The following is a 27,349-nucleotide window of genomic DNA, read 5'->3' as shown; positions in this document are numbered from 1 at the left end:
AAGGTGGTCATATTGAATTCTTTCAAAAACCATCAGAATTGTACAGAAGAAGATCGCGGGACCCACGGACGAGCGTCAGCCCCATCCGGGCCCGCCTGCGAAAATCATAGTCATCATATGTTACCGTATCATTATTACAAACTCAAAGATAAGTAAACTGATCGTACTTGAAATCGGAATAATAGTCATATCATATCCTTTCAAAAATCGTCAGAAGTACATAAGGAAAGTCGCGGGACCCACGAACGGTTGTCGACCGAGCCGGCCCGCCTATGGAAAACATAGTCGTCATACATCATGGAATCATTTTTGAGCATATCAAGGCCATCCGGTTCTGTTTGTGAAAGTTACGGACGTTCGTAGTTTTCGGAATCGTTTAGGAACAAAACTCTTTTTTTAAAAACCAACTTTTATGCAACTTTTGAAACTTAGTCATACAAAAGACGTATAAACCATAGTTTAACCATATAAGGATGCCAACATCAAAAGCAAATACGACTCATAAACGTACTCGGATTTTTAAGAATAGAATTACCCCTGAAGCTCATAGCATATCACAACCTAGCCATATCTAAGACATGCCAAAAGAAGGAAAGGTGAGCTTTGCATACCTTGATTGCTTCCTAAGCTAATCCAAACTCAAGTCTTGGCTTCTCAAAATCTACAACACGTCATTAGACACCAAACATTAGTCATAGGCAACTCGGAATCCCATTTTAAACTCGCACTTTATTTACAAAAATTTGGGCAAAGATTTCCGTAAATTCAACACCCCGAGAATTCAACTCGGCCAAATATCCAACAACAATACCAACAACCACATCAACAATATCCATAGCAATTCCAAACACATTCTAACATTAATAGCTCCTTTCTACATAATTCGACAACATCCAGGCATATTCAATTCAACTTCATATATTCAAACTAATATCAACGATCGCATATTCAAAACTAACCCAAGATCACGTAACAAAATTCAAGAACGCTTCGGACAATTCACAATACATTCAAATCAGCCCATCCACTATATAATGAAACCCGAAACCTCAAATTTCCATAAGAACAACAACAATACATTTCTTTCCGCCAAATTCACAAACTATACCAACATTCCATACATTAACAACATTAACCACAATAATACAAGAACTATATTAAAATTACATTATCTTCTCCAACAACCTACAAACGATTCCAACTTCCATTTAAATATTTAAACCATCATTCTCATTATGGAATCCATGCAACAACAACCAAATCATGCTAAATAAAATTAGTTCATCATATTCTACAAACAACACATATGCACGGCCACATACCAACTTCCATATTTCCATGAATTTCATCCATTTTCTACACATTACAACAACACACAAACATGTTGAATACAATTAATCCATCACTCCATCACCACTCTACATACACACGGCCAAACACACACACACACGGCTACACTTCAACATCCCTATTTTCATGATTTTCATTCATTTTCCACACTTCACAACATACACAAATCATCCACAAGTCATGTAAAGAAGATTAAACCTCACCTTTTTCCACTTGTTCTTCAACTTGGCTAGGGTTGAGATTTGCAAGAACCAAGGATTTGTTTGCTCCAACAACCACTCCATGTTGATTAGGACCTTCCAATTAGTAGGAAACCTAGAAGAAATAATTTTTTTGGAGAAGATTTTTGGTCTCCTCTTTTCTCCTTCATGGCCGAATGGCCTTTAATTTTTTTCCTCCATGTTTCTTGAACTTTCTTGAGTGGAAAATGATAAATTGTCTTGCTTTTTCCGTCACATGTCCATATATATATATATATATATATATATATATAGGGGTGTGGCCGTTTTCCTTCCTTTTTTCTCCAATTTTTTAGACTTTTCTTAAGTAATAAAAGATGAATAATTTGTCTTACCTTGTCATCTTTTTCATCATATATAATTTGCACAAGTGTCCCTATGGCCCACATCTCACACATGGCCACATGTGGCCATTTTCATGAAATATTCTTTTTCCAAAATTTCACTTCTAGCCCCAAATTCTCATGAAATGCTTAACTTTCCATAATTCACTTTTGACCCCAAATTTTCCTTATTCCAATTTTACCCTTAACATCCCATACCAATAAAAAGATGAATATGCAACTTATGCACTCTTAACAAAATCGAAAAAAATTACAACCTTATCCTTAACTTGTCGCAACCGACTTAGAATATTCCAATGTACAAAGTACGGGGTATAACAGTCGAACTCTTCGACCATTCCTGTCCGCTCTAGAGAAAACTCATATATGGTAGCATTGGTGAAATTATAGGAGCTATTGTCGATAACAGTTGGAATACTCTCAACAATCAGAAGTTCGATTCGAATAGAACCAGCAACAGTAGTGTTTTTGGGAAGTTGTTTAGTTGGAAACGGCGAAGACGACTATCAATTACCTGATTGGGAACCCATCGCATAGCCTCTATCTAGAAGTTCCCTAGCGGTCTAAAAATGGGTGAACTCCAATGAGTGATAGAGATGATGAGAAGGCTGAAAATTGGTGGCTTGTGAATAGTGTGGACTGAAATTAGAGGTGTATAAAAGGGTTTTGATGGAATTGTTGCTGATGCCCAACATAGCAGGCCCCATACCCGGTATTATAATAACTATAAGGATTAGTACCTTAATATGGTGTATTACCGAAACTCTGTGGAATATTTGGTGTCTGAAATCTGGTGCACTAGCTAGAACGTTTGATATAGTGTTCATCCATGGATGCCTTGCTCGTGGATCATTATAAACACCGTATGGTGATAGAAATCTACCGATATCCATTGAAATAGAGGTCCGAGGATGGATGCTCTAATACCACTGACACAAATACTGAATTTTAGAGGAAGAAGAAGCTAACTAAAACTAAGAAGAGAAGGAACTAAAGAAAATAATATAGGTTTTTCATTCATAGTCCTCAAATGAATACAAAGCAAGACATTTATACACTTCAAAATCAAGAACCCTATTCCTATAGAAATGACAATATTATCCTCTAAAATTAGGGTGCCAAAGAAATAGAACAGAAAATTAGGACTAAACTATAAGGGATAAAACTTTGAGTAAAATACATATCGTATCATAGCCGAACTAAATAGGGTGATCGTGTCATGAAGTTTGTCCTTCGAACTTTTTGTTCACGTACTTTTTTGAGTCCGTTAAAAAAAGAAAATAATTTATAATGAATGTTTGTCGCATATATACTATTTGATTTGAATTAATGATAAACGGATCTTCAATATTTGTAAGAAGATACATTTCCAAGTTAATTGAGCTTGTGTCAATTGTACATTGTCATGATTTGAACTATATAAAAAAACGAATCCCATGATTTTACTTAAGCTATCGAGACAATAAACATTAAAAAAAAAAAAAAAAAGGTAAAAGTATTTACTTAAGAAAGTTACTGAATTACCTTCAAAATTAACTGTTGGTATAAATTTTTTTGTACACTGACAGTGCATAAAACTTGCTTTTTGTTTTGTTTACCTCCCTTTGCTTGTTTGTTGATTCTTTTCTTTTTTTTTTCTTGTTGTGCCGTGTGGAGCCTCTATTGCTCAAATCACATCAGCAATTCGAGAAGGGGGGATCACTGGCCAACAATATTAATTGGAAGTACCTGTAATGGTTAAAGCGAGAGGGCCATATTTACCCCTAAATGGTTAAATCCAGTGTTTCCACCTAAATTTTCCTACGTAGCGCCTGCATGACTCATTTTTTTTCCAACTAAAGCTACTCACTCATTTAAACTCTTTTAACCCGTCCGGCCGAACCGACCTACCTAAAAATTAAAATCCAAAATAAATACTTAATTTTCCTTTAACATTAATTGATGAATATTTTACTCCATTAAATTAAGAAGTTTAATTAATTAAATTGATAATCAATTACATGTCGATCATAATGTTTAGCTAGAATCTCCGGTGCAACTTCTTGGAAAACTAAATTGAACTGTTTGATAAAGCAGTTGATAAACCATCTTCGTGAACTCGAGATCTGCAAATGGAATAATCAAACTTCTGCCATCTGATAAATTTCTTGTAGTACTAAACTAGTCCGAACAACTGTTATATGTGGAAAAGGAATTTTTTTTACAGGGGTGGTCATTACTAGTTGTATTTTACACGATGTAACAAATTCTCGAAGATTTCAATGGAAACGTCTACAACATGGATTGAGGTGACAGGGTAAAACAAAAGTTAAAGGTTCGATACAACACTCATAATATATCTGAGCTTCCATGATGATATATTAAGAAAAGACGCAAGAATAAATACAATAGCAACAGAAATTTCAAACTGATCTGCCTGCAGGCACTAAATGAAGAAAAAGGTTGTTTCAACTTTCAACCTTAATACATATTACCTACAAAATACTTCACTCGTAACAACAGATAACATTCAAAACCAAACTGAAGCGTTGAAGACATTGAGAAATTCATCCACAAGCGGAGGGGATCGCAGAGTTGTTTTAGTAGCATCTCTGCGAACGGTATACACATCATGGTTTTCTGCATTGGAGATGTCACTATGTGCAGTGGATATTGTATCACTCTTCACTCCTCCAAGCTCAACCTGCCTAAGAAGATTACTTGACATGATTTCCTGATTTCAAAAGGAACCAAGAAGCTCCTCCCTGCTGCGGAAAAAAAAGCTGTTGTAGGAACTATGCCTGTGGTTTAAGCCACAATCAGATGTAACTGAATCTGTTTTTTTTTTTTTTTTTCTTTAAGGAACAGGTTTTCGAGGAATTAAACTGCTTTACCATGTCTGCGGTTTAAGACTTAGTCAATTCTAATTGAAAATAAATTTCTGCTCTGCTCGGGTAAATGCAAAACCAGCCAATCTAACAGGAGCTAATGCAATGTATCACAGTTATCATCAGTAGAGAATGGATATGATATGTACAAAATGGACGGACCATGAAGCATAAGATCAGATGTCTCACACGTTAAAAGGGGGAGAAAGTAAAAGTCGGATGTACAAGAACATAGATGGATTCAGTTTAACAACACGAAATAAATTAAGTTAAACCCATATCCAATGTATTGGCCACATTAAGATTTGAAGCTGTACTTTTTCTATTTATTGAAGTCATGCTTCATCAAATCCATTTACGACAGTTTTTACTGGGACAGAAAACCGATGCAATAATATGTTATACATTTTATTTTATGCTAGCCAATGCAAAACTTAACCTTTCCACGCTAATTTTTTTTAATCATTCGACTAGAAAATAGGGAACTTTAAAAAGTTAAAAGGAAAAATAAGATACAGAATGATAGTTACCAGTTTCAAAAAAAAAAAAAAAAGATACAGAATGGTAGATAAAGTTCACTACATGCTCCCTCTCTCCCGAATTTCACATGTGGATAGAGGAAGGATTTCCAAACAGTGTAGGTGAGCGTTTCCGCATGTAAAATATACCAAGTGAGCTTGTTGTTTACGTTCAAGTTGTTGAAATCAGCGGATCAAGTAGATTTAACTATTTCAATACTATGATACTAGATGGATGCTTCAGTAACCTTAGCTTGTCGATACTTTTCAAGAATGCGATGATATTGCCGGCGTGCTTCTGGAGAGTCAACCATCGATAGCACTCTAGAGACAGCCTCATTTATAGCAGCATCCACTTTCTTTTTGCGGAACAACTTGAGAATGTCTTCGTCCTCGATGGGTTCTTCTTCCAGTCGGAATCCCCGAAGACCAACACCCCGTCGACGCCACCTTAGCACCACCTTCTCTAAAATACCCACAGCCCAGCATACCTTGTATTCCTTTCTAACCTGATATCCTCGTACATGAGCCTGCCATGGCAATTACAAAGGTCACAACCTCTTTCTGCTTAACAAATTATTATCTAACCTGCAATATCACCTCTCCCCTCCCCAACCCCACCCAATAAGAATGAGAGCAGCTAATCATGTAACATCTAGAGTGGTGACATATTTTCTTTAAAAGTCTCGTCTTCTTTAGTTTCTCAAAGATAGGTTGTTATATATGAGGTATTCTGCTTTCAAACAAATAAAGCACCTGTATCTTCACTACTTTCAGGCGAAATGCAAGGAAGTCTTTCCTGCATTTCCATCCCCGATATTTCTTCTGAATAGATAAAGCTGCTGAGTTATAGTCCCGAGTGTTACGGAATGCCAACTTTGAGGCAGCTGAAAGCCCAAGAGCATCGTTTGAGAGGATCCAATATTCATCTCCGCAAGTAGTAGCAGCACATGCAGCTTCTCTAAGTCGTCTCTTCCGGAATGAATGTGCTCGGAATGCAGATTGTATACGAGCAGCAGCCTGAGCTGCATTGCGGACTGCATCTAAAGTGTCCTTAAGAGAAAGCTGATCTTCGTGTGTGACAGGACTCGTGGTTGATACACTACTAATCGTTTTTTCTGCTTCGACGTCAGCAGTCCCCTTTGAGAGCTCACTTTCTTCTAATGTGAGGGACTTAAGATGACTGGTGAGAGCCACCTCTGAGAGATAACCTGCAACTCCCTTGTGACCGCAGCTAGAAGCAATTGATGCAGCAGTTTTACCAAATGGATCTTTCGAAGAGGGATCAGTAACAGCTCCAGCAAATGCACCAGATGCTATGAGTGATGCAACCATTGTTTCCCTAACACAAGTAAGCTGTTAGAATAGGGAAAAAAAAAAAACCGGCTTATGTATTAATGCATGAGACACTGTAAGGAATAATCGTAGCAACTGCACTGCACGTGCGAACAGACACACACAGAGACAAGAAGATAGAGATCTAACAGAGACTGTTCTAATAGACCAACAAATATTCTAATTTCTAAGCTACGGCAGTGAAGAACAAAAGGAATATAAGAACAAGTAATCCCATCAGGCAGGCTTCTCTTTGCCCTTCTCCGAATCATTGCAAGAAAGCTACAGGGTTCAGCAATTCATATGCACAATAACCTAATTCTGCCCCCAGACCATTCAGAAGAGTTCACCGCTGTCTCTGAAAGCAGTAAAGAGAGCAGCATAAAAACCCCAAGCAGAACATGGTAGACACTAACAACTGTTTTGCCAGACCAGTGTTTCTCCTCAGAGTCAGTGTAATAAAGTACTTCAAATCTAATCTTTTCAGGTTATCAATATATCACAACGAATTTGGAAAGTGCAAATTCTTCATGACTGCATACATTTTCTGGACATCCAGAGATAAATATAGTAATCATTCTTCACATAAAATGCTATAACTGTGAGATTGATCAACAACCTTCATGTTTATTTTTCCTATAAAATAAAATTTGCAGAATTGACCAATTTTCTTTGTTAACACTTCAAGAAGTATCATAACTCACACTTCATGTTTATTTCTTGATGTAACCCCTCGTGCATTCGGGCTAGAGTTCGACTCGTAAGACAGGGGTATAATGGAACCAATATGAGGAGTATAGGAAGTGTTTTGAAAACTAATCAAATCATACGAAGAGTCTTTGGACAAAGCAAAGTTGGAAGCCACTCTACGGAGCATGTTTTCAAGTGAGTTTGCGGAAGGTCTTACTTCAAGCGACTATAACCCCTTTATTAATTGGGAATTTGGGAAAACTTCCTTGATGAAAGTTGTAGCCCTTTGAAATACCTTTCGAACGATATATTATGGAGGTCAAACGCACATCTGTACAAAAATTTATGGCCGTTTTACTAAAGGGTCGCAGAACTGTCTAATGAAATACGGTCCGTATTTTGAGATACGGTCTGTATTTTGTGAAAAATTCAGCCTCGACATTCTGTTTTGTGCCATGATAAAATGCGGTCCATAAATACTGACCGTACCTCAAAATACGAACCGTATTTCTCCCGACGCAGTTAAGTATAAATACACCAGTTCAGTCTTCTAATTCTATTTTTCATTCCTTCAAGCCCTAGAACGAAGTTCCACTTCTCCCATCAATCCAAGACATTAAGGTAAGCCATTCCAAGCCCTTCCAAGTCAATTCTAACATGTATTCATGTAATCTAATTAGGAAATCATTGTTCCTAACCTAGGGTTTTCAAAAAAACCCATCTCAAGGCTCAAGGTTTAAGCTTTTGGAATTCTATTACGAGTTTTGGAGCGTTTACAGCTATGTAGGGTTTCTTTCTACGTGTGGAAATATCATTGTTCTTCCCCACACCGCGTTCTTCCATGATTATACGAAGTTCACCCAAAACTAGGGTTCTAGACATGTTTATGATAACCCTAAGCTCATGTACCATGATATACCACGTTTGTGATATGCCCCTGCATACCTGGGAAGATTGCGGCTGTTGTGAGGTGTACCTTTGTGCTTGCAGAGTGATACCAAGCTATTATTATAAGTTAGTTACTATGTTTATCCATTTACACTTAAGTCCTTTATGTTATTAAATAAGAGCTTACGTATATTACACATTAGTCCTCGATTATTTTGCACTTTAGTCCCTCAGCTAAGTCAGCTGAGTATATGTAAGAATGGAGGTTCTTCCATAGAAGGTTATGAAATAAGAATCAGTATTTCCTTCCCTTAGCTTAATTCTGTTAATTTCTTGTTTAATTAGTTTAATCTACATCAGTGGTATCAGAGCTTCGTCCTCGCACTGTGGGTGAACGATAATGGCATCCGATATCAAGGCGGTGATTGATCAGTTGGACAAATTAGCGGTAGAAATGGTGCAGTTCGCGGCACGACAAAATCACCTAGAATCCATCCACGAGAAATCGTATCAGGAACTCAAGGAGTCGATCGATGCTAGATGACAAGACGACAAGGACAAATTGCCGGCGATTATGGAGGAACGAGAGGTTGAATTGTACTCTCCGACTGGAGGTCCAGATCAATTTAAAGGTATCGGAATTCACACTTTAACATCTTCTCCATCTAGCAGTGGTATGGGAACTCGAATTCTAGTATCTTCTTCCTCTAGTAAACCACCCCACGATCAAAATTACTTAGTCAGCTAACCCATCGCAGTTTCGAGGTTTTGGGTCTCAGACGATGGTGTCTTCCCCACCTAACATCTCACCTCATTTCACTTCACCCCAAATTCAAAATCCCAATTATTCTAGGCCCAATATAAACTCCCAAATTCCTAATTCACCCTTGATGCATATCCCTAATCCTGCAACATCAATTCCATACCTTCCTTATCCCACTCCTACAAATCCATTTCCTCATCAACCCTACCTTACCACCCAAATTCCACCTTCCCCATGGATGAATTCTCAGAATCCTTACCAGTATCAACAAACTTACCCACCTCAGAACCATCCCCTGTCTCAATCACTTTTGAGGTATTCCAAAATCGAATTTCCTAGATTCAATGGGAAGAATTTTCAGGATTGGTGGTATAAGGTGGAGCAGTTCTCCTCCTTGGATGAAGTTCAACCCCATCAGAGAGTATCAGTGGCAGCACTCCACTTTGATGATATGGCAATTCAATGGCACCAAGCATATATGAGGAGTAGACATCATCTTCCCCTTCCTAGTTGGGAGGAATATATCCTTCCCCTATCGGATCGGTTTGGAGCTGAGTATGATGACCCAATGAGTGAGTTACTAAAGCTTAGTTAGACTAGAACTGTAACAGAATTTCAAGGATGTTTTTGATAAAGCTATGACTAGATTAAACTTGGATACTGGTTATGCAATTAGTTTATTTTTGAATGGATTGAAACCGGAATTAGGGGATGCAGTTAAGTCGCACAGACCTTATTCACTACCCCAAGCATATCAAATTGCCAGAATCCAAAAGTCTAACTTCTTAAAACAACTCAAAGCTATGAAACAATCTTCTCACCCTCAATACTCTTTCACTAAATCTGGTCTTCCTACTTCAGCTTGCACTGCCCTTAAACCAACAACAACACCAGCTACTCACCTCCCTAAACCGACCACAGCAGGATTTAATGACAAATCTAGAAGGAGAAGGCTTAGTCCTGCTGAGCTAAGTGAGAAGAGAGCTAAAGGACTTTGTTATTTGTGTGATGAGAAGTACTTGCCTGGTCATGTGTGCAAGTCTAGAGCACAGTTGTATTTACTTGAATTAGAGGAGGGAGAGGTGGAGAACATTATGGAGGATGAGGTGATGAATGTGGAAGACATAGCAGAGACTTGTGAGATATCTATCCATGCTTTGAGTGTTACTAAGGGATATAGAACACTTAGGCTCACTAGATACAGTCACAAGAAGGCTTTAAATATTCTTGTGGACACAGGGTCTACTCATAATTTCATTGATAGCACTCTAGCTGCCAAAATGGGGTGGAGGGTAGAACCTTGCAGGTTGTTAGATGCCAGTTTGGCTGATGGAAACTCAGTTTCCATTACTGGCATGTGTAAGGGGCTAGAGTGGTTGTTGAAAAGTACAGTTTTCAAGGCTGGTTTCTTGATATTGCCCTTGGGAACTTGTGATGTGGTACTGGGTTGTCAATGGCTTAGTGAGCTAGGGGATATCTTGTTTAACTTTAGCAAGTTGACTATGCAATTTGAATACCAAGGGCAGAAGGTATTTTTGCAAGGTATGCAACAGAAGTTGCAGTTACTGAACTCTGATTTCTTGCATAAGTTTCAAGGTGAACAGGCTCAAGTGTTTATGATCAAAGTGGTTCACAAGGAAGAGCAGAAGGGGCAGTTGAGGGAAGGATCAGAATTGACTCAAAACCCCTCTGAGATCCAAGCTGTATTGGAGGAAAATGTGGAATTGCTTGAAGAGCCAAAAACTCTTCCTCCTTTCAGTGGTTCTTTTGACCATCATATCCCACTTCAGGATGGACATAAACCAGTAAACAACAGACCCTATAGGTATTCCCCCAGGCAGAAGGATATTGTTACACCTCGTAGTTTCGTCCGTTGAGATTCGTTAGGCGTTAGTTGTCCTAATCGTGGAAACGGGAGTTACCTTAGGATATATGAGATTACATGTTCCTTATTATGGTTATGGGGGTTTAAGCCCATGAAATGAGCTATGGAAGGATTTAAGAACAAGCAAATAAAGGAATGGAGTTTGTGGGAACTTTGGTAAAACTTGACAAAATTTTCTCCAGATTGGGGGAGGCATATCTCCTAGAATATGAGGAGTTTTGGTGTGTTTCTTTTGTCCAAATTGAAGTTCATCGAGTCTAGTTTCCAACGCAACAAACCGTTCGTCAATGTGACGTCTGAGTAAAAAGTTATGCATGTTTTACGACAGACTGTCTGAGCAGAAAATTTCTGCGGACCATTTGACGGCCCGCAGGAATTTTGACGCCCCGCAGAAAATTCTGCGGTCCGTCAAATTGCACCAGCCCAGCGTCAAATGGTCACAGTGAACCATATTTGGCTGGGCAGTTCTACGGACCATTTTGACGGTCCGTAGGAATTTTGACGGCCCGTCAAAATTGGCGCAGAATTGCCCGACGGTATTTTAAGTTCCGCTTTATATAATTTACTCCACTTCATTTGGACATTTCATCTTACCAAATCAGATCCAAAAGCTCTCTAAAAAAAAAACCTCTCTTCCACTCCATAATCTAATCCAAGCCAAAATTCAAGAGAGATTAAATATCAAGAGGCAAGAATCAAGAGACTCATGTGTTACAAGTCTTGCTAGGGTTAGTAGACTCCAAGAATTCTTTGGATATTGAAGCTAGGGTTTTCATATAAGTTGATAGCTTGCTCCAAAGCTCATTCTTATGTGATAAAAAGGTTAGTTTTCATACTTATTACATATTATCAAGAATGTTTATTTGTTGAACAACTTGGGTAGAAGGAAAAAGTGGAAGATGAGTTCTAAATGTAGTTTTTATGAGGTTTTTGAGTAGTAAGCTAACTTGAGTTATGATTCTTAGTATAATATGGGTATAATATTGCTATGGAAAGTAACAATGGTGATGAAGAAGCATTATATGAAAATGTGCTAAAATGGGTATGAAGTTGCTAGCATAAGTTGAACATAAGGATGAATTTTGAAGGCTAAATCGAATGTGAATACTTGATTATGATATTGTGGATGTTATTGTGGTTGTTGGGAGTTGTTTTGTGATATGGTGGAAGTTGACGAAATAGGGGAAATGTTGCCCAATTTTCATTAGATCATGAATTATTCTAGTTTGAATTTAGGAGTATCATTAAGGCTTAACCATGTTACGAATCCTTCCAAATGTAGATTATTCAAGCTTCAACAGGGAACGTTAAATAGTTAAGGAGACAAAGAGGTATGTAAGGCTAACCCTTCGTTCATTAAGGCATGGTTCCCTTGCTATATGTATCCTTTCATAAGTTCCATAATGTCTTCCAAATGACTCTATCTCTAAGATTACCAAGCTTACGATTCTCAATACGTTCACTATTTTATTGCCTCTTTTATATGATAGTTGATCCTCTAAGGATAGATACAACGAAAATGATGATGTCAATGATGACGATGATACTAATGAACTCCTACGTATACAGGTTTAAGTATGTATGACTATTAAGTAACACCGAGCTTATATGGCTGGGTATGATACCTATTGCGCGCACGCACCGCTGGTTGGGTACGGATAACACTGAGCCTTGGTAGGGCCAGGTATGTATGACACCAAACCTTGTCATGGCCGGGTATGTGAAACCACCGAACCTTTATGGTCGGGTATGCTATGGTTATGAATATGTATATGAATACGGATACGAATATGGATACGGATATGTATATGAATACGGATATGGACATAGGTATATGTATATATGTATGTACACGAGCACGCATTAGAAATGGAAGATCCCCATGAAAGACAAGTAAGTAATTACGATGATGGCTACTATCTGCGATTTTCCCATCTATGCTATTTCTTATCTTTCTATTATGCTTTCATAATGATGTTGATCATGCTTTACATACTCGGTACATTCTTCGTGCGCGTCCTTTTGTTTGTGGATTTGCGTCGTGCCCGCAGATGGCCGGGGAGACGACTTGATCCGTAGATTTCTTATTCGGGGACTACGTAGCGGAGCTCCATTTCATCCGGGCTACGGCTTTTGGTATTATTCTTTTGTGTACATACCTATGGGCATAGCGGGGTCCTGTCCCGCCTATATGATGTGACATACTCTTCTTAGAGGCTCGTAGACAGTTGTGTATGATTAGATGTCCTTAGCCTTGTCGGCTTATATTTTTTTATATCATTTTGATAGCCTCGTCGGCTTATGTACATTGATATGGGCATAGTTGTTAATGATGTTATGAATGTGTTGTTGCCCAACGAGATTAGCACTATTGATGCATATAAATTATGAGTAAGCCATGTGGCTCACCTAGATGTGAATATGAGAGTACGATAAGAGGTACCCGGGTGGGTTAGCACCAGGTGCCCGTCATGGCCCTCCGGTTGGGTCGTGACAGATATAATTGAAAAGATGGTGTCTGAATTATTAACTCAGGGGTTGATTCAACATAGTTGCAGTCGTTTTGCCTCTCCAATAGTACTAGTAGGTAAAAAAGATGGGAGTTGGAGGATGTGTGTAGACTACAGAGCACTTAACCAAATTACAATCAAAGATAAATTCCCTATACCCCTAATTGAAGAGTTGTTAGGGGAGTTGGGGGGTTCACAAATTTATTCTAAGATTGACTTAAGGTCCGGTTACCACCAAATTAGAATGACACCTGCTGATATCCATAAAACAGCTTTTAGGACTCATTCTGGCCATTTTGAGTATTTGGTTATGCCTTTTGGGCTGACCAATGCTCCATCTAGTTTCCACGGTTTGATGAACCACATTTTTAAGAATCACTTGAGGAAGTTCATCATGGTCTTCTTTGATGATATTCTAGTATTCAGTCAGAGTTTGCAAGCTCATGTTGAGCATTTGAGGACAATCTTTGCATTGCTTAGACAAAACCATCTTTATGCTAGAAGATCTAAGTGTGTTTTTATTGCATCTAAGATAGAGTATTTGGGACACCTGATTTCTGCTCATGGGGTGGAAACAGACCCCAAAAAGATTGTTGCTATTAAATCTTGGCCAATGCCAAGAAATCTCAAACACTTGAGAGGTTTCTTAGGATTATCAGGATATTATAGAAGGTTTGTTAAGGGATATGGGAAGATTAGCAAGCCCTTGACTGATTTATTGAAGAAGGAAGGATTTAAATGGTCAGACCAAGCTATTGCAGCCTTCATAGCATTACAAGAAGCCTTGACTACTGCACCAGTTCTTGCCTTACCAGATTTTTCTATACCCTTCATTGTAGAAACTGATGCCTGTGACTTGGGGCTTGGTGCAGTTTTGATGCAGCAGGGAAGACCAATAGCTTATCTAAGTAAGGGTTTATCAGGACAACATTTGGCTCTGTCTGTGTATGACAAGGAACTACTTGCATTGGTGATGGCAGTTACAAAATGGGAACAATACTTGATGGGCACTCATTTTACTGTGAGGTCTGATCAGAAACCACTAAAGTTCCTATTGGAACAGAAGTTGCATACAGGGTCCCAACTCAAATGGATCACTAAATTGATGCAATTTAACTTTGACATTGAGTACAAAAAGGGTAAGGAAAATAAGGCAGTTGATGCCTTATCTAGGCTGCCAGCTGTCCTTTTGGCTGCAATCTCACTCTCTTCTGTAAGAACTGATTTGCTTCAATCCATCATGGATAGTTGGAAGTTAGATGAACACCTGTTTGCCTTGATACAACAGATGGAACACTCTAAAGAGGAAATCAAAGGATACACTTATCTTAACCAACAGTTGAGGAGGAAAGGGAAGTTGGTAGTAGGTCCAGATTTTTCCTTGAAGGACTGAAATACTTAAATTATGGCATGATTCTATGATGGGAGGGAATTCTGGTATGGATCACACATATAGGAGGGTTGCCGCTTTATTTTATTGGAGAGGCCTGAAAAAGGAAGTTGAAGATTATGTTAAAAAGTGTGCCATTTGTCAAAAGAGCAAGGCTGATTCTGCAACCTACCCGGGGTTGCTGCAACCTTTGGCTATACCTCCTCTTGCTTGGAGTAGCATCAGCATGGACTTCATTGAGGGCTTACCTAAGTCCAAGGGCAAATCTGTTATCTGGGTAATAGTTGATAGACTAACTAAATATGCACATTTCTTAGCCATTGCTCACCCTTATACAGCTTCTGAGTTGGCCTTGTTGTTCATGGAAAACATCTTTAAATTGCATGGCATGCCTGAAAACATTGTAAGTGACAGGGATCCTATCTTTACTAGCAAATTGTGGCAGAAGATTTTTGCTATTCAGGGGGTTAATTTGAATACTTCAACTGCATATCACCCTCAGTCTGATGGGCAAGACTGAGGTGGTCAACGGATGTTTGGAAACTTACCTTAGATGCTATTGTGCTGATTCACCTTCTGATTGGACTAAGTGTTTGCCATTTGCTGAATGGTGGTATAACACTACCTTTCACACTTCCACCCAAACTTCTCCTTTTGAAGCTCTTTATGGTCAGCCACCTCCACTGCATTTGCCTTATCTAGCTGGTGACTCTGATTTACCTGAGGTGGACAGGAGTATGATCACTAGGGAATTTAAACTTCAACTCTTAAAGTTTCACTTAACGAGAGCCCATCACTAGGGAATTTAAACTTCAACTCTTAAAGTTTCACTTAACGAGAGCCCAGCAGAGAATGGAGTCTCAGGCTAATAAGAAGAGGTCTGATAGACATTTTCAGATAGGGGATTGGGTATTTTTAAAGCTACAACCTCATAGGCAAGTTACCATGTCCCATTAACAATTCAGCAAACTATCCTTCAAGTACTATGGTCCTTATATGATTCTACAAAAGGTTGGGTCTGTTGCTTATAGATTGGCTTTACCACAAGAATTGCTTATTCATCCTACCTTTCATGTGTCACTGCTTAAACCTTGTCATGCTATTCCTGAGGTCATTTCTCATCCTCTTGTGGTCAGCTTGTCAAGTCCTTTTTGTCCTCAACCAGTTAAGGTGTTGGATAGGAGGCTAATTCAAAAGGGCAGTAAAGCTGTAGCACAGCTTCTTATTCAGTGGGATCAGTTGCCTGAAGATCAAGCTTCTTGGGAGGATGCGAATGCTGTTCGAGTTCGTTTTCCTACATTTCATCCTTGAGGACAAGGATGTTTTTGAGGGGGTGGTATTGATACGCCCCTGCATACCTGGGAAGATTGCGGCTGTTGCGAGGTGTACACTGTGCTTGCAGAGTGATACCAAGCTGTTAGTTATGAGTTAGTTACTATGTTTATCCATTTACACTTAAGTCCTTTATGTTATTAAATAAGAGCTTACGTATATTACACATTAGTCCTCGGTTATTTTGCACTTTAGTCCCTCAGCTAAGTATATGTAAGAATGGAGGTTCTTCCATGGAAGGTTATGAAATGAGAATCAGTATTTCCTTCTCTTAGCTTAATTCTATTAATTTCTTGTTTAATTAGTTTAATCTACATCAGTTTGTATTGATAATTCGTTATTGTATTCTTGATATTCCATTTTGGTTATTGAGAATCTGTCCGTAATCCATGAAAACCTATACTTTGCATTCCATGGGTTCTTACATGCAAGATATGAACTATTGTGCTTATTTTCATGAAAATCCTACATGTCTCCATGTTTTCATACAAGTATATTGTGTAATTATATATTCATGTTATATTATACTTACAATTCATGTCTACATATCGTGTTTACGAAAACCATGGGCTAAAATGCCACTTATTTTCATGTTCATGTTTGTGGGAGTTGCGCAGATTACCGAGAAGGCTCAGATAGCCTGAAACTACGCTTGCCACCGTAGGATAAGGATCGCTCCGCCCGGTTAGGACGATTCCTTCATGTTTTATTGATTGGATCCTTTCATGTCATGTTTATGTCTCATACCCTTGGCAAGATATGAGAATGCTCTGCTGGTCGGGCCAGGTACCAGACTCCACATACCCACGTGGTGATTCATATTGTCGGTTATATTAATGCTCTCCCAACTAAAAATGCTTTTAACTCATGTTATATATATATATATATATATATATATATACGCATGTCAGATGATACTCATGTTCATGTTAATGTTCAGCTTACAGATACAGTTTCAGTTTCAGTTCTATTATTTCCATGTGCCATGCTTATTTTATTCAGTTGCTTCACATACCAGTACAATTCGAATGTACTGATGTCTCCTTTTATTTTCCTGGGGACCTACATTTCACGATGTAGATTTGCAGGACGACGGATCAGCTGGTTAGGACACTGCTCGTAGCAGCTTTTTGGTGAGCCCTATCTCATTCGGGGTTTAGTCAGTATTTATATTTCATGTTAGTTTTGCAGTTAAGGTATGCCGGGGGCCTTGTCCCGTAAAACGGTTAACGATCGGACTCGTATCGGAGGTTTCATAGACTAGTCAGTTATGTCATGTCAGATGTTCAGAGTCGTATAGCCAGTAATGGCTCAGCATTTATTATATTTTCAGATTATTTCCGCATCATGTTTAAACAATATTTTCATTAGTATTATGATAACTATGTTATTATCAGACTATCCATGTTTTGAAGTTATATTCCGCATTCAGTTCATGCCCCATGTTGATTCAGCAAGCCATGTGGTTCGCTCGGTCACATGCAGTCAGGCACCGAGTGTCGTGTTACGCCCAAGCCATGGTTCGAAGCGTGACACCTACGTACTAAAAGTTGTCGAAAAAAGTAATTTCATCAATAAATACTGTGAGAAGTATCATACGAAAACACATAGCTTTTTCTCTGGGTCAATAAAGTCATGAAATTCTTAATTTGCAACGTTAACGGATTTACGTGAACCAATTACATGTTTTTCACCTAGCCTTTCTAGGATTAGCCCTTATATTTGGGTGTATAGGAGAGGTCTTACTTCCAAATCCAATTATACTGGCTTTTTCCGGGGGATTGGTTCTCATTTAAAGTTATAAACAATTATTCTATTTATATTTAACTCACATATTTGACTTCCTAAATATTCTTAATGTAGTTTATGTTGTTAATTGAGCACCGAGCGAGTCAAGGACAATGACAGTTCGTCAAACAACATATACTACTTAGTTACCTTCCAAAGCGTGCAGCCCAGTGCAGGGCAGTCCAGCCACTTATATCACGGAAGTTAACACTAACTCCAGCATTTAGAATTGGGTGCAATGCCCACTCAAACCCCAGGCCAGCAATCATGTGTATTATCCCTTGTTCTTTCCTGGACAAGGAATAGCCAATTTGGTTATCTTTTTCTTGCAATTTGGATGAAAGCCACTGTTGCAACTTGTCTTTTAAAAGCTCTTGAAGAAGCCAATCAACAGTTATCATTGATGCTGAAGTACCAAAGAAAAGAGATTCAATAACTTGGCTCCATGAATCTTCGCTGGCTTTGGATTTCTCCAAGATATCATTGTTTGACTCAGAACCATCTCCTTTCTGCACTGATGAGTCAGATAAAAGCATCTGCACAAATCTGACAAGTAGCAACAGTTCCTCTGAACTCTTAGAAGCTCCTCCTACTTCAGGTAGAATACTTTGACCACGATCATCAATCTTAACACGGTATTCAAACTCTCTCACTTCACTGCATGACACCCTATTGCCAGTAGTGATACAGAGTGCAACTTTACCTGGCAAGTGAGGAGGCGCCTGGCAGCGGATGGCACCTTCCTTGATGATCTGAACAGGAACTTCAATATCACCGAACATACAAGTCCATGTGTAATCTGATGGATTGCAGAGATACGATCCAACTATAACTACCTGCACCAAATAGCTTGAAGTTCAAATAACTGGATAATGAAACATCCCGACGAAATAAACTTTCACGACATCCTACATGGAACATCTGATTTCCCAGGATTTTCAGGATATCCAGAAGAATAAGGTACCCAGAAGTTGACTTTAAAGAGCTTTCATCAAAAAGCAAACTTCAAACGTGCCAGACTATTTGACAATGGAGACAATTCATTTACAAGTTTCAACTCTATATATGAAGTCAAAGACCACAGAGCTTGAGATTGCACATCTCTGAGGTTGAGAAATGATACTTGACTTAGTCATCGTGAATTAGTTACTAAATCTGGTTAAATCTTTTTCTCTTTTACCTTTTTTTTTTTTTTTTTTTTTTTGTGGTTGGGTTGGGGGGCAGGGGGTCACACCCGAGGCAAATCCCACATCAACAAAACACGGGAGAGATGTTGGGTATATAAGGAAGCAAGCCTTAGATCCTAGTGACACGTTTTAAAGCCGTGTCGGCCTAGGCCCAAAGCGGACAACATCACTAGTGGGCTAGGCTGTTACATATGGTATCAGAGCCACTCCGCGTGCAACCTTGAACGATAACGCCGAGTCCCTAAGGGAGGGAGGAGGGGGGGAGCGGATTGTATGTAACACCCTAAGCAAATCCCACATTGACAACACACGGGAGAGATACTTGGTATTAGGAAGCAAGCCTCAGATGTTTTAAAGTCGTGCGGGCCTAGGCCAAAGCAGACAATATCACTAGTGGGTGGGGTGTTACAGGGGGAGGGGGTACTACGTTTTATCAGCCATGACTGTCAAAAACCCAAGTCATAACATAACTGGTTTTGTTCGCACGAATATTTCAAGCTTTTGTAAGCAATACATAGAAAGAAGGTTGTTGGGAGTGATAATGGTACTAGCTTGCCGGAAAACAACTCATGACTTCAAGAGTTGCTTTGTTAGAGCATAAAAACTGAACTAAATTTTTAAAAATGGCTTAAAATGTACATAAGCAGGCAATTGTGATGTTGGCATTATTTGCACAAGCTGAAAAGATATCCACAAACACCACAAAAAGAAAGAATCACTAAATCATGAGATATACCTTTGTTGTCTCAGATGAATAACCCCAATCAGGAGATATATCATGAATAGTAAATTTCTGCTTCTGGACAATGGTTAAGCTCATGTCAGCTTCAAATGAAGTTCCAATCTGATCTTGGTCAAATATTGTTGTATACTGGTCAGGGTAGGATCCAAAAGTATTTATTTGCGCACGTGCAGGATACTTGAAATCATCGACTTGCTTTAGATTTGTCAAAGAAGCTACAAAGCAACAGGGTTTTTTTTTTTTTTAGATTAAGATATTATGCAAGATACTAGATGTAGAAGATAAAAATTATCATCTGGATTTTCCAAAAAAAGCTTACATTCCAGAGCTTCCTTTCCACCAAATTTAGGCCACCTATCGCTTTCGGTTGCTTCTATTGGTACACTTCCTGATGAAGTTTGTAACATTCCCTGATCAAGTGCAGACATGTTAGCTGGAAGAAAGAGAATGAAGCGAATATTGAAATAATAGATGAAATAAGTGGTTATCAGAGGCAGAAGAATTATTTGGAAAGGCCCAGAAATAACATCAAATATGGTTTATATTTTAATGAGTGCCACTTTGAGCACATGAACTTTCTACTAATTATACACAGCATTGGCCGCAGTGACAAGGAGTCATAGTCGTAATGACACGGGTGCAAATAACCATGCCAATGAAAGAACAGGCATATGAAATAAAAGTTAATTTCAAAGACACTTCCTCACATTCTCATCCCACTTTCCAAAACATTTGGCTTGTGACTCAGCAGCCGGAGAGCTCCTGCAGTGATCCAGCATCTCTTTCCACATGTTATCATCCAGGTTCAAAAGTTGATCCTGAGATTCACTGCTCTCACCTACAAATGACACTATTATCAGTATTCCTTAGTATTTTCTGCTCCTAAATTAGAAATGCATGTGTTCTTCGTACTTGATGCTAGAAACGACATCTGTTATGTCAATGACACCAAAGGGAAATTAAATGAATGGAATTGGGATATGGATGGAATATAATGAAATAGAGCCTCTTTGAGGTTCCCTCTGAAATGAGGCATGTAATTAAATTAGAATGCATGAGTGCTCAAGAAAACGCAGATAGAAAGTCTATGACATGGCAGTAATTGTCAATGTCCAGCACCAGCATCATGTCACCGCTGCGGATACTATCAGAAACCAAAAAGGTTTCACTTAAAGAATTATTTGTAGATAACTTACACAAATCAAAACTTAGAAAAATGAGGTACTCTTCCTTGATCTGCAATCTTATAAAAAGTATAACTAGTTATGTGTTCAACATAACATTTTCGCAACCAGGGGGGAACAAGCTATGGAACGCCAAAACGGCCTCAGTTTATCTAACTCATGACTGAGCTGGCAGAAGTCAAGTTATCAATCGACATTCATCAGAAGTATGATAACTAGGGAAAATAAAAAATGGGGGAATTCTTTTTGAGTACTTCTTCTCAAATAGCTATTAAAAGGACTAGCATTCAAACAAAAAGACTCTCAACCAGGTATTGAGTCATAACAGTATGAAGTCTAAGAATAACAAAAACTTATTGGACTAACCAAATTGACGAAATATCCACCTTGTTCGCAACAAAGCACAAGGAAACAAGAAATCTCTGAATCTCGAGTTTGCGTGCTTAAAAGAATTCAATGCAGTGACATATAATAAGGATGTATATCTGCATCTAATAATAATCTTCTGGTATGAAAAATGACAAAACCTGAATGAGGCTGCAACAGAAGATTATTTGAATTGTCCTGGATCTGGAAAAGTGAATTTTTGTCATGTACAAGATTTTCAGCATCATTCGAGTTCTCAATCTCACTATAGAGGGGATAAATTTCTCCCGAGCTGTCATCATTTAAACTTAACTGCTCCTCAAGTCTTCGCAATGCTTGACTTATCTCAACCCTTGGTAAGCTGCTCACCCCCTCTGTTCTCCCAGTAATGTCTGAGACGTTCATCCCATTACTATTGATGACTGCATCAGAACAAATTTCCCCATATCCAGGGCTAGATTCATTCTGGTATTGTTGACAAGATTCACTACCAACAACAGTGAAGCCTGGATGTTGAGTAGAAGATAAGCTGGGACTCAGACAGAAAGTAGAGGAAACTGGAGATGACTGTGACATGAATGCTGCAATCTGCTTCCCCTAGGGTCATAAGTGAAACTAGTACTGTAAAGACTGCTTTAAATAATTAACATACTAGATCTAAACGTATTAGCTCACCAAACAAGTATAAGTTTCCTAATATAGAATTTCAATGCCGAAAGCAATTACAAAAACTTCTCCAGTCTAGTGTCAAATTGTTAGCAGCTTTTACATGAAAATTACAGAAACAATAAAAAAGAAGCAAGGATTGAAACTAAGATACTAAAACTTAAGAAAGAAGGAAGCCTTTCATTGATGTCTTGATGAAATAGAGTTAACTTAGTAGCAAGAGTCATGCTATGACATGGGATATTTGTACAATTGGGTTCCTGAAGACTGACCTCAGTTATATCTCTGTAGTGTACCAAAACAATGTGCTCGTACGCACTGCCAAACATGCAAATTTGAGAGCAAATAAAGGAAAAACCAATCAGTTTCAGGTCCCACCTTTATCAAAGAGAGAGAAAGAGAAACAGATGAACGGAAAGGGAGCCCTTAAATTTTAATTAACTTGCTCATGTGTGCTCCTTATCCATTCAGCTGTCCCAAACTCCCAAGAAGTTTAAAACTTCTCTCTTAAACTGCTCCAGATCTAGAAGCAAAGGACTAGATTACAGATCAATAGCAAGTAAACTCACGGGTCCAACATCCAATAGCTTCGCCTCTGGAAGTTAGGGTTCTTCTCTCCATGTGCATAATAACAATTTAGCGCTTCAGCATTTCCAACCTAGCAGCAGAAGAAAGAAATAGAAAACTTCTCACCTAATGACAAGTATCATGAAAACTAACACATGAACATCATAGGCATTTTCTTTTTCTTTTCTTGTTTTTCAAGAGGTCGTTTAGAGAATCAACCAACAAAAAAGTCCATAGCTCAGGTGAATCACACCTCCCTCCACGTAAACTATACAACAAATGTTTAGACAAGATTGTCATTTGCATTGTTCAATAAACATAACATTTTCCATCAATTGTTACCTTAAGCCGCTCATGTGCCTCGCCTACAGCTCTTCCATCCTTCTTTTTACGCCAATTATGACCATCTTTACGGAAGTACCTGAGGACCCTCTTGTTAAAGAGAAACATAGATCCACCTGTTGATTCCAACCACTTTTGTAAGATAGCAGTGGGAAAAGAGGATAACATAGCCTGATTCTGATGTAAGAGGGTTACCACTAGATATGTATTATTAAAATTGATCATTGTTATGAATAGATATTATTCATCTTGCTGAAATGGGAGCAAAAAAATAAAGAGGGAGGAGACTACTAGCTGGCTTTTGAGGTGGTTGATGCGCAAGTTGACGGTCCTCATGATTCTGTAGTATGAAGAGCACTTCTGCAGGTCTTAACCACCTAAAACGGCCTTCTCGAACCAAATCATTTACGTTGTATCCTGAAACATGAAATAGCAACAGTTGCTAAAAAATCTTCTAGTGCAGCAAATACGGCTCCTCACAATCAATTTTCGAACAGCGCAGAACATAAAAGCACTCATCAATAGTTTCCCAGGAAAAACAACTATTTTCAGGAAGAAACTGTTTAAAGTGTTATGACATACTTTCACAAAATGGGTGTGGATGACAATAACGGCAACAGGATATGGGTTTTCTGTGTGTTGCGAAGTAAAACCTTATAAGCGAAAAACCAAGAACTTGTATCATGTTCTTGCGGAGGAAAAGAAGATTGTTTCTCACTGATAATTAAACATCCTTAGTTGGCAAACTTACAAAATTTTGTTAGAAGAAATCTTTTATGATGTATTATGGTAAGAAATTTAGGAAATTTTATGAACTGTAAGTAAGTTAAGAAACACATTCCACCTTTAGCTTCCTTTCCGGAAAGTATAAAAAAGGGCGATGGTACTGTATTTTATTTTTTTATCTCCCTTTTTCTTCATTCCTTATCTTCTAACAAGATCCAAAAGAAGATATGCTCAACCGAAGAGAGATGGAAGCATAGCGAAAGAAGCCATTTTCAAGTAATTCCTCACTATCCAACGATACCTAGCTCCAAATGATATGCTTCAAGAGTCAAACATAAGCTGCTAGAGGTAGAAATATTACTAAGTAATTAGTTGGTCAAATTGCAGTTAGTTCTTACCATTAGATCTAGTTATCTATCTGCTTAATTTTCACAATTACATGTTTCTCAGGTGTCAGTATCTCTCCTATTGCTCCTGATACATGATGCCAATAGTTCACAGATATTCACTGCTAAATCTTTTTATAAAGGATAACAGAAAAGGGAAAACATGGCTCTCCCTCATTTGGATCCCCAAGGCCTCAAGGAAGGTGGCATTTTTTTGTACAGACTGAGATACTGCTTGCAAAGCTATTAACTGCCAAATTATGATAACAAGGAACAAATTAGTTAGTCCTTAACACTTATTACTCCCTTCTCCAGTCACCTCCAAATTGTGGAGAGCAAATTGGACATATTTGAATTAAAATGGCTGGAGCCACAAGGTGTTAAAGACATTCTTCTCAGTTGAAAATTCAGACAAAAGAGTGGAATGATAAACAGAGCTTCGAGGATTGCTCTCCAGCACTGTTTCAGACCATTTGAAGAGAAAAAGATCTGTTTTTTATGGTGATAACCCAGGCTCCTTCCTCTCACTTCATTTATCCTCCAAACCCTATAGTTTCACACTCTTGCAAGCGGGACTAGATGCCCATTAATAGCTTAGGACAAACTGCATCTAGTTTTTGCTATTGTGCTCCCTATGTCATCAATGGGCTTCAACTAAAGCCACTCATATGCCTTAGTTTTCCAAACAAAACAAAGCTCTTTGGATGCAACTGCTCTTTGGGCAGGCGTAGTAAGAAGTTATTTACTAGATAATGCTTCCACAACAACCACGTTTTGTTTCAGTCACTGACTAGTTTGTGAAGGTGAGAACTAAAGCTCCTAGGCTAAGGCCAAATCGAACTAATTTTCTCAGTATTCATCACTTACTCCAGATACTTTAGTAGGAATGAGCGACTCTCCTCTGGTTGTACGGTGTCAACTGGATAAGGAGATTTGATCCAAGATGGTACTACCCATGGGGCTAACTACAATATGCATTGATTCTTTAGCGAGCACGTAAGCTTTTGTCTTTTTCTCGGCCAACACTGGCACCTGAAAGCAGAAAAATAACAAGCCTAATTGACTGATCTCAAAAGTGAAACCTTATTTGCACCGTAAGTAAATTGGGGGGAAACAACAACAACAACTACTACTACTAATGCTGCTACTACATAGTCCTTACAGCGCCCAATTCCCTACAAGGAGAACAACCAGCCGGTCAAGAAGCCAGCATGTAAGTTTTGAACCGATGATTTACATATTCTTACTTAGCCAAGAGGTATTTCCTCTTAAGGCAGCTTAAAAATCCATGTTCTGGCATTAGCATACCTATTGAGTAATGGCTTAATTTATGTGCAAGTGACAAATGGTCAAGTGAAATGACTTTTCATGATTTTCTTTTTTGAAACTGGTAACTGAAATGACTTTTCATGATTTCTGTCACACTTTGTCAGTTTGTTGGTCGGTTAACTGGTCAATTTTAATGCATGATGGATTGATAGAGAAGAGAAAGAAGAGAAAGTTATAGGGAAAAGGAGTGATAGCAACAGCTCACTTAGAGAAGGTAGATGGGAATGGAAGAACTATGTTGGTTCAGTCGAGAAGATGGATTCAAGCAAACATCTTTCCTAGACGCTCCAGTTCGGCATGCCTAATTTGCATTATGGGCAATCCTTTTGTTTACAAGCACCAAGGGGTATGGGTTCAAAAAGCATCTGACATATCCAACTGGATTGCAAGTACAAAATACCAACAACGATCGTCTCAACCATGACATTATCATATAGATACCCATTAGAAGAGGATGATCTCAAATTCCTATATCATAGGATTAATTATCTCTTTTTAACTACTTACAACTACGATTACTTCAACAATTTGACTGATTAGCTGAAAGATACCATCTAACTATACAAAGTGCCTCAGAGGGCCTAGCATCCCATCCAGGCAATAATTTCTCATTTATTTCTATCTTCACATGACCAAGTTAGCAAGGGGAAAGGAGTACAAAGCTCTCAACTGGGATTAAAGAAGTCTGGAAAGGCATTCTTTATTTTTCTGCCCCTGCTTCGGCGTAGGTTTATCAACTGATTCAGGTGAGGTTTTTCTTTTTGTCTATATATTATCAAAAAACTGCATCTCGATCAAATTTTGTTCAGAAAACTCAAGCACATACAAGTTATTGTTGAGGTTAACTGGTCTTTCAACCAGTACAAGATACAATGTAAGCTATACAAGTGACTAGGTGATGGTATGAATGAAAAAACAGCCACACGGTCCAGTCATTTCACACATAGTAATTGGTCTTCTTCTAATCATGGAATGCCTCTAGTACCAAAGGCAAATCTAGCCCTTTGTAACACGTTCAACCGCTATCGGCTCGACCTCGCCCCACCCCCCCTCACCCCCTGCACACTTCCACACACACAAACCATGTATGTAAAACGATCAACAAATGTTTATAAATATAATAGCACAATTTAGACTCACTGACTCTACCTCTCTATCTGTATCTTGCAACTACTACTCGCTTCGTCCCAATTTATGTGACACGTTCAAACTATGTAAACTTTGACCAAATTTTTAGAATAATTTTTTTAATCATGTTGACATGAGAAGAGTGGCAACTTATAATACTTTTCGTATAGTTTTTTAATATCTAAGTTTTAACTTTAAATTATTGAACTGATCTAATCTAATTTAGCTTCAAGATTAGTCAAATTGACCAGAAAACAGTAGCCCAAGAAATAAACACTGAAATAGGAAAACCCAACTAAACCATCAAATCAGTGATTAAAAGGCAACAAGTAGAAGCGTAAACAAGTCCACAAATGTGAAAAGTCGAAAGCATAAGCAATTAACTGTTAATCGAAAAGTAGAATCAATTCTTACCTGATTCTGCCATACTTTTACGAATTGCAGAAAAAGCTCAAGTCTTTCATTTCAATTTTGGAAGGAACTAGGAACTGAGTCCTTTGGCCTTGCCAGAGGCTCGTCTATTATTTGTTGAATTTTTTGTCTTGTACTGTGATTAGTTTGGTGAGACTACAGTCTAACCTTTTCTATTTTTGGTCAACAAAAAACGCATGATATTGATCAAGTTGCAGAAGTAGTGGACTAAGTTTTGAGTCATTACAGCATGGGTCGCGAGGGGAACACTCCGAGATATGAGCCTGTTTGGAGGGGCTTAAAAAAAAAGTAGCTTATAAGTTATTTTAGATAAGCTAAGTTAAACGGGCTTAAATAAATTTTTAGGCTTATTTTAAACATAAAATGATTTCAATTTTTTGCGCGGAGTGCCCTTC

The 27,349-nt window shown here is 38.4% G+C and overlaps 1 protein-coding gene across 8 annotated transcripts; it reads right to left on the bottom strand.

The window, feature by feature from the left end:
* Positions 1-4,267: 4,267 nt before the first annotated feature.
* LOC132038617 (calmodulin-binding transcription activator 4-like) lies at positions 4,268-27,201 on the bottom strand. 8 transcript variants are annotated; one of them, XM_059429295.1, is made up of 14 exons: positions 26,937-27,200; positions 24,933-25,097; positions 23,245-23,370; positions 22,954-23,069; positions 22,614-22,702; positions 22,317-22,362; positions 21,540-21,975; positions 20,536-20,666; positions 20,148-20,238; positions 19,823-20,043; positions 18,050-18,735; positions 6,075-6,660; positions 5,567-5,848; positions 4,268-4,646 (listed from the first exon to the last, which is right to left on the bottom strand). In XM_059429295.1, exons 4-14 carry the CDS (start codon positions 23,059-23,061, stop codon positions 4,443-4,445), a joined length of 2,880 nt encoding a protein of 959 aa, XP_059285278.1. In that variant the 5' UTR covers positions 23,062-23,069; positions 23,245-23,370; positions 24,933-25,097; positions 26,937-27,200; the 3' UTR covers positions 4,268-4,442. The 8 variants fall into 8 exon arrangements, with proteins under 8 accessions (XP_059285278.1, XP_059285273.1, XP_059285276.1 ...); XM_059429290.1 differs by lacking the exon at positions 24,933-25,097 and having other exon boundaries at positions 26,937-27,201; XM_059429293.1 differs by lacking the exon at positions 24,933-25,097 and having other exon boundaries at positions 4,268-4,616; positions 26,937-27,201.
* Positions 27,202-27,349: the final 148 nt, after the last annotated feature.

This window comes from Lycium ferocissimum, chromosome 11, assembly GCF_029784015.1.
Source record: "Lycium ferocissimum isolate CSIRO_LF1 chromosome 11, AGI_CSIRO_Lferr_CH_V1, whole genome shotgun sequence".
Lineage (NCBI taxonomy): Eukaryota > Viridiplantae > Streptophyta > Magnoliopsida > Solanales > Solanaceae > Lycium > Lycium ferocissimum.
The sequence above is the reverse complement of the archived record's forward strand: the minus strand, read 5'-3'. Positions and strand labels throughout refer to the sequence as shown.

Coding starts and splice junctions, on each gene's coding strand:
- LOC132038617 (XM_059429290.1), bottom strand. Junction 22,703..22,953: donor AGGCACATGAGCGGCTTAAG/GTAACAATTGAT, acceptor TTCTGCTGCTAG/GTTGGAAATGCTGAAGCGCT. Junction 20,239..20,535: donor TTGGAAAGTGGGATGAGAAT/GTGAGGAAGTGT, acceptor GCACTTGATCAG/GGAATGTTACAAACTTCATC.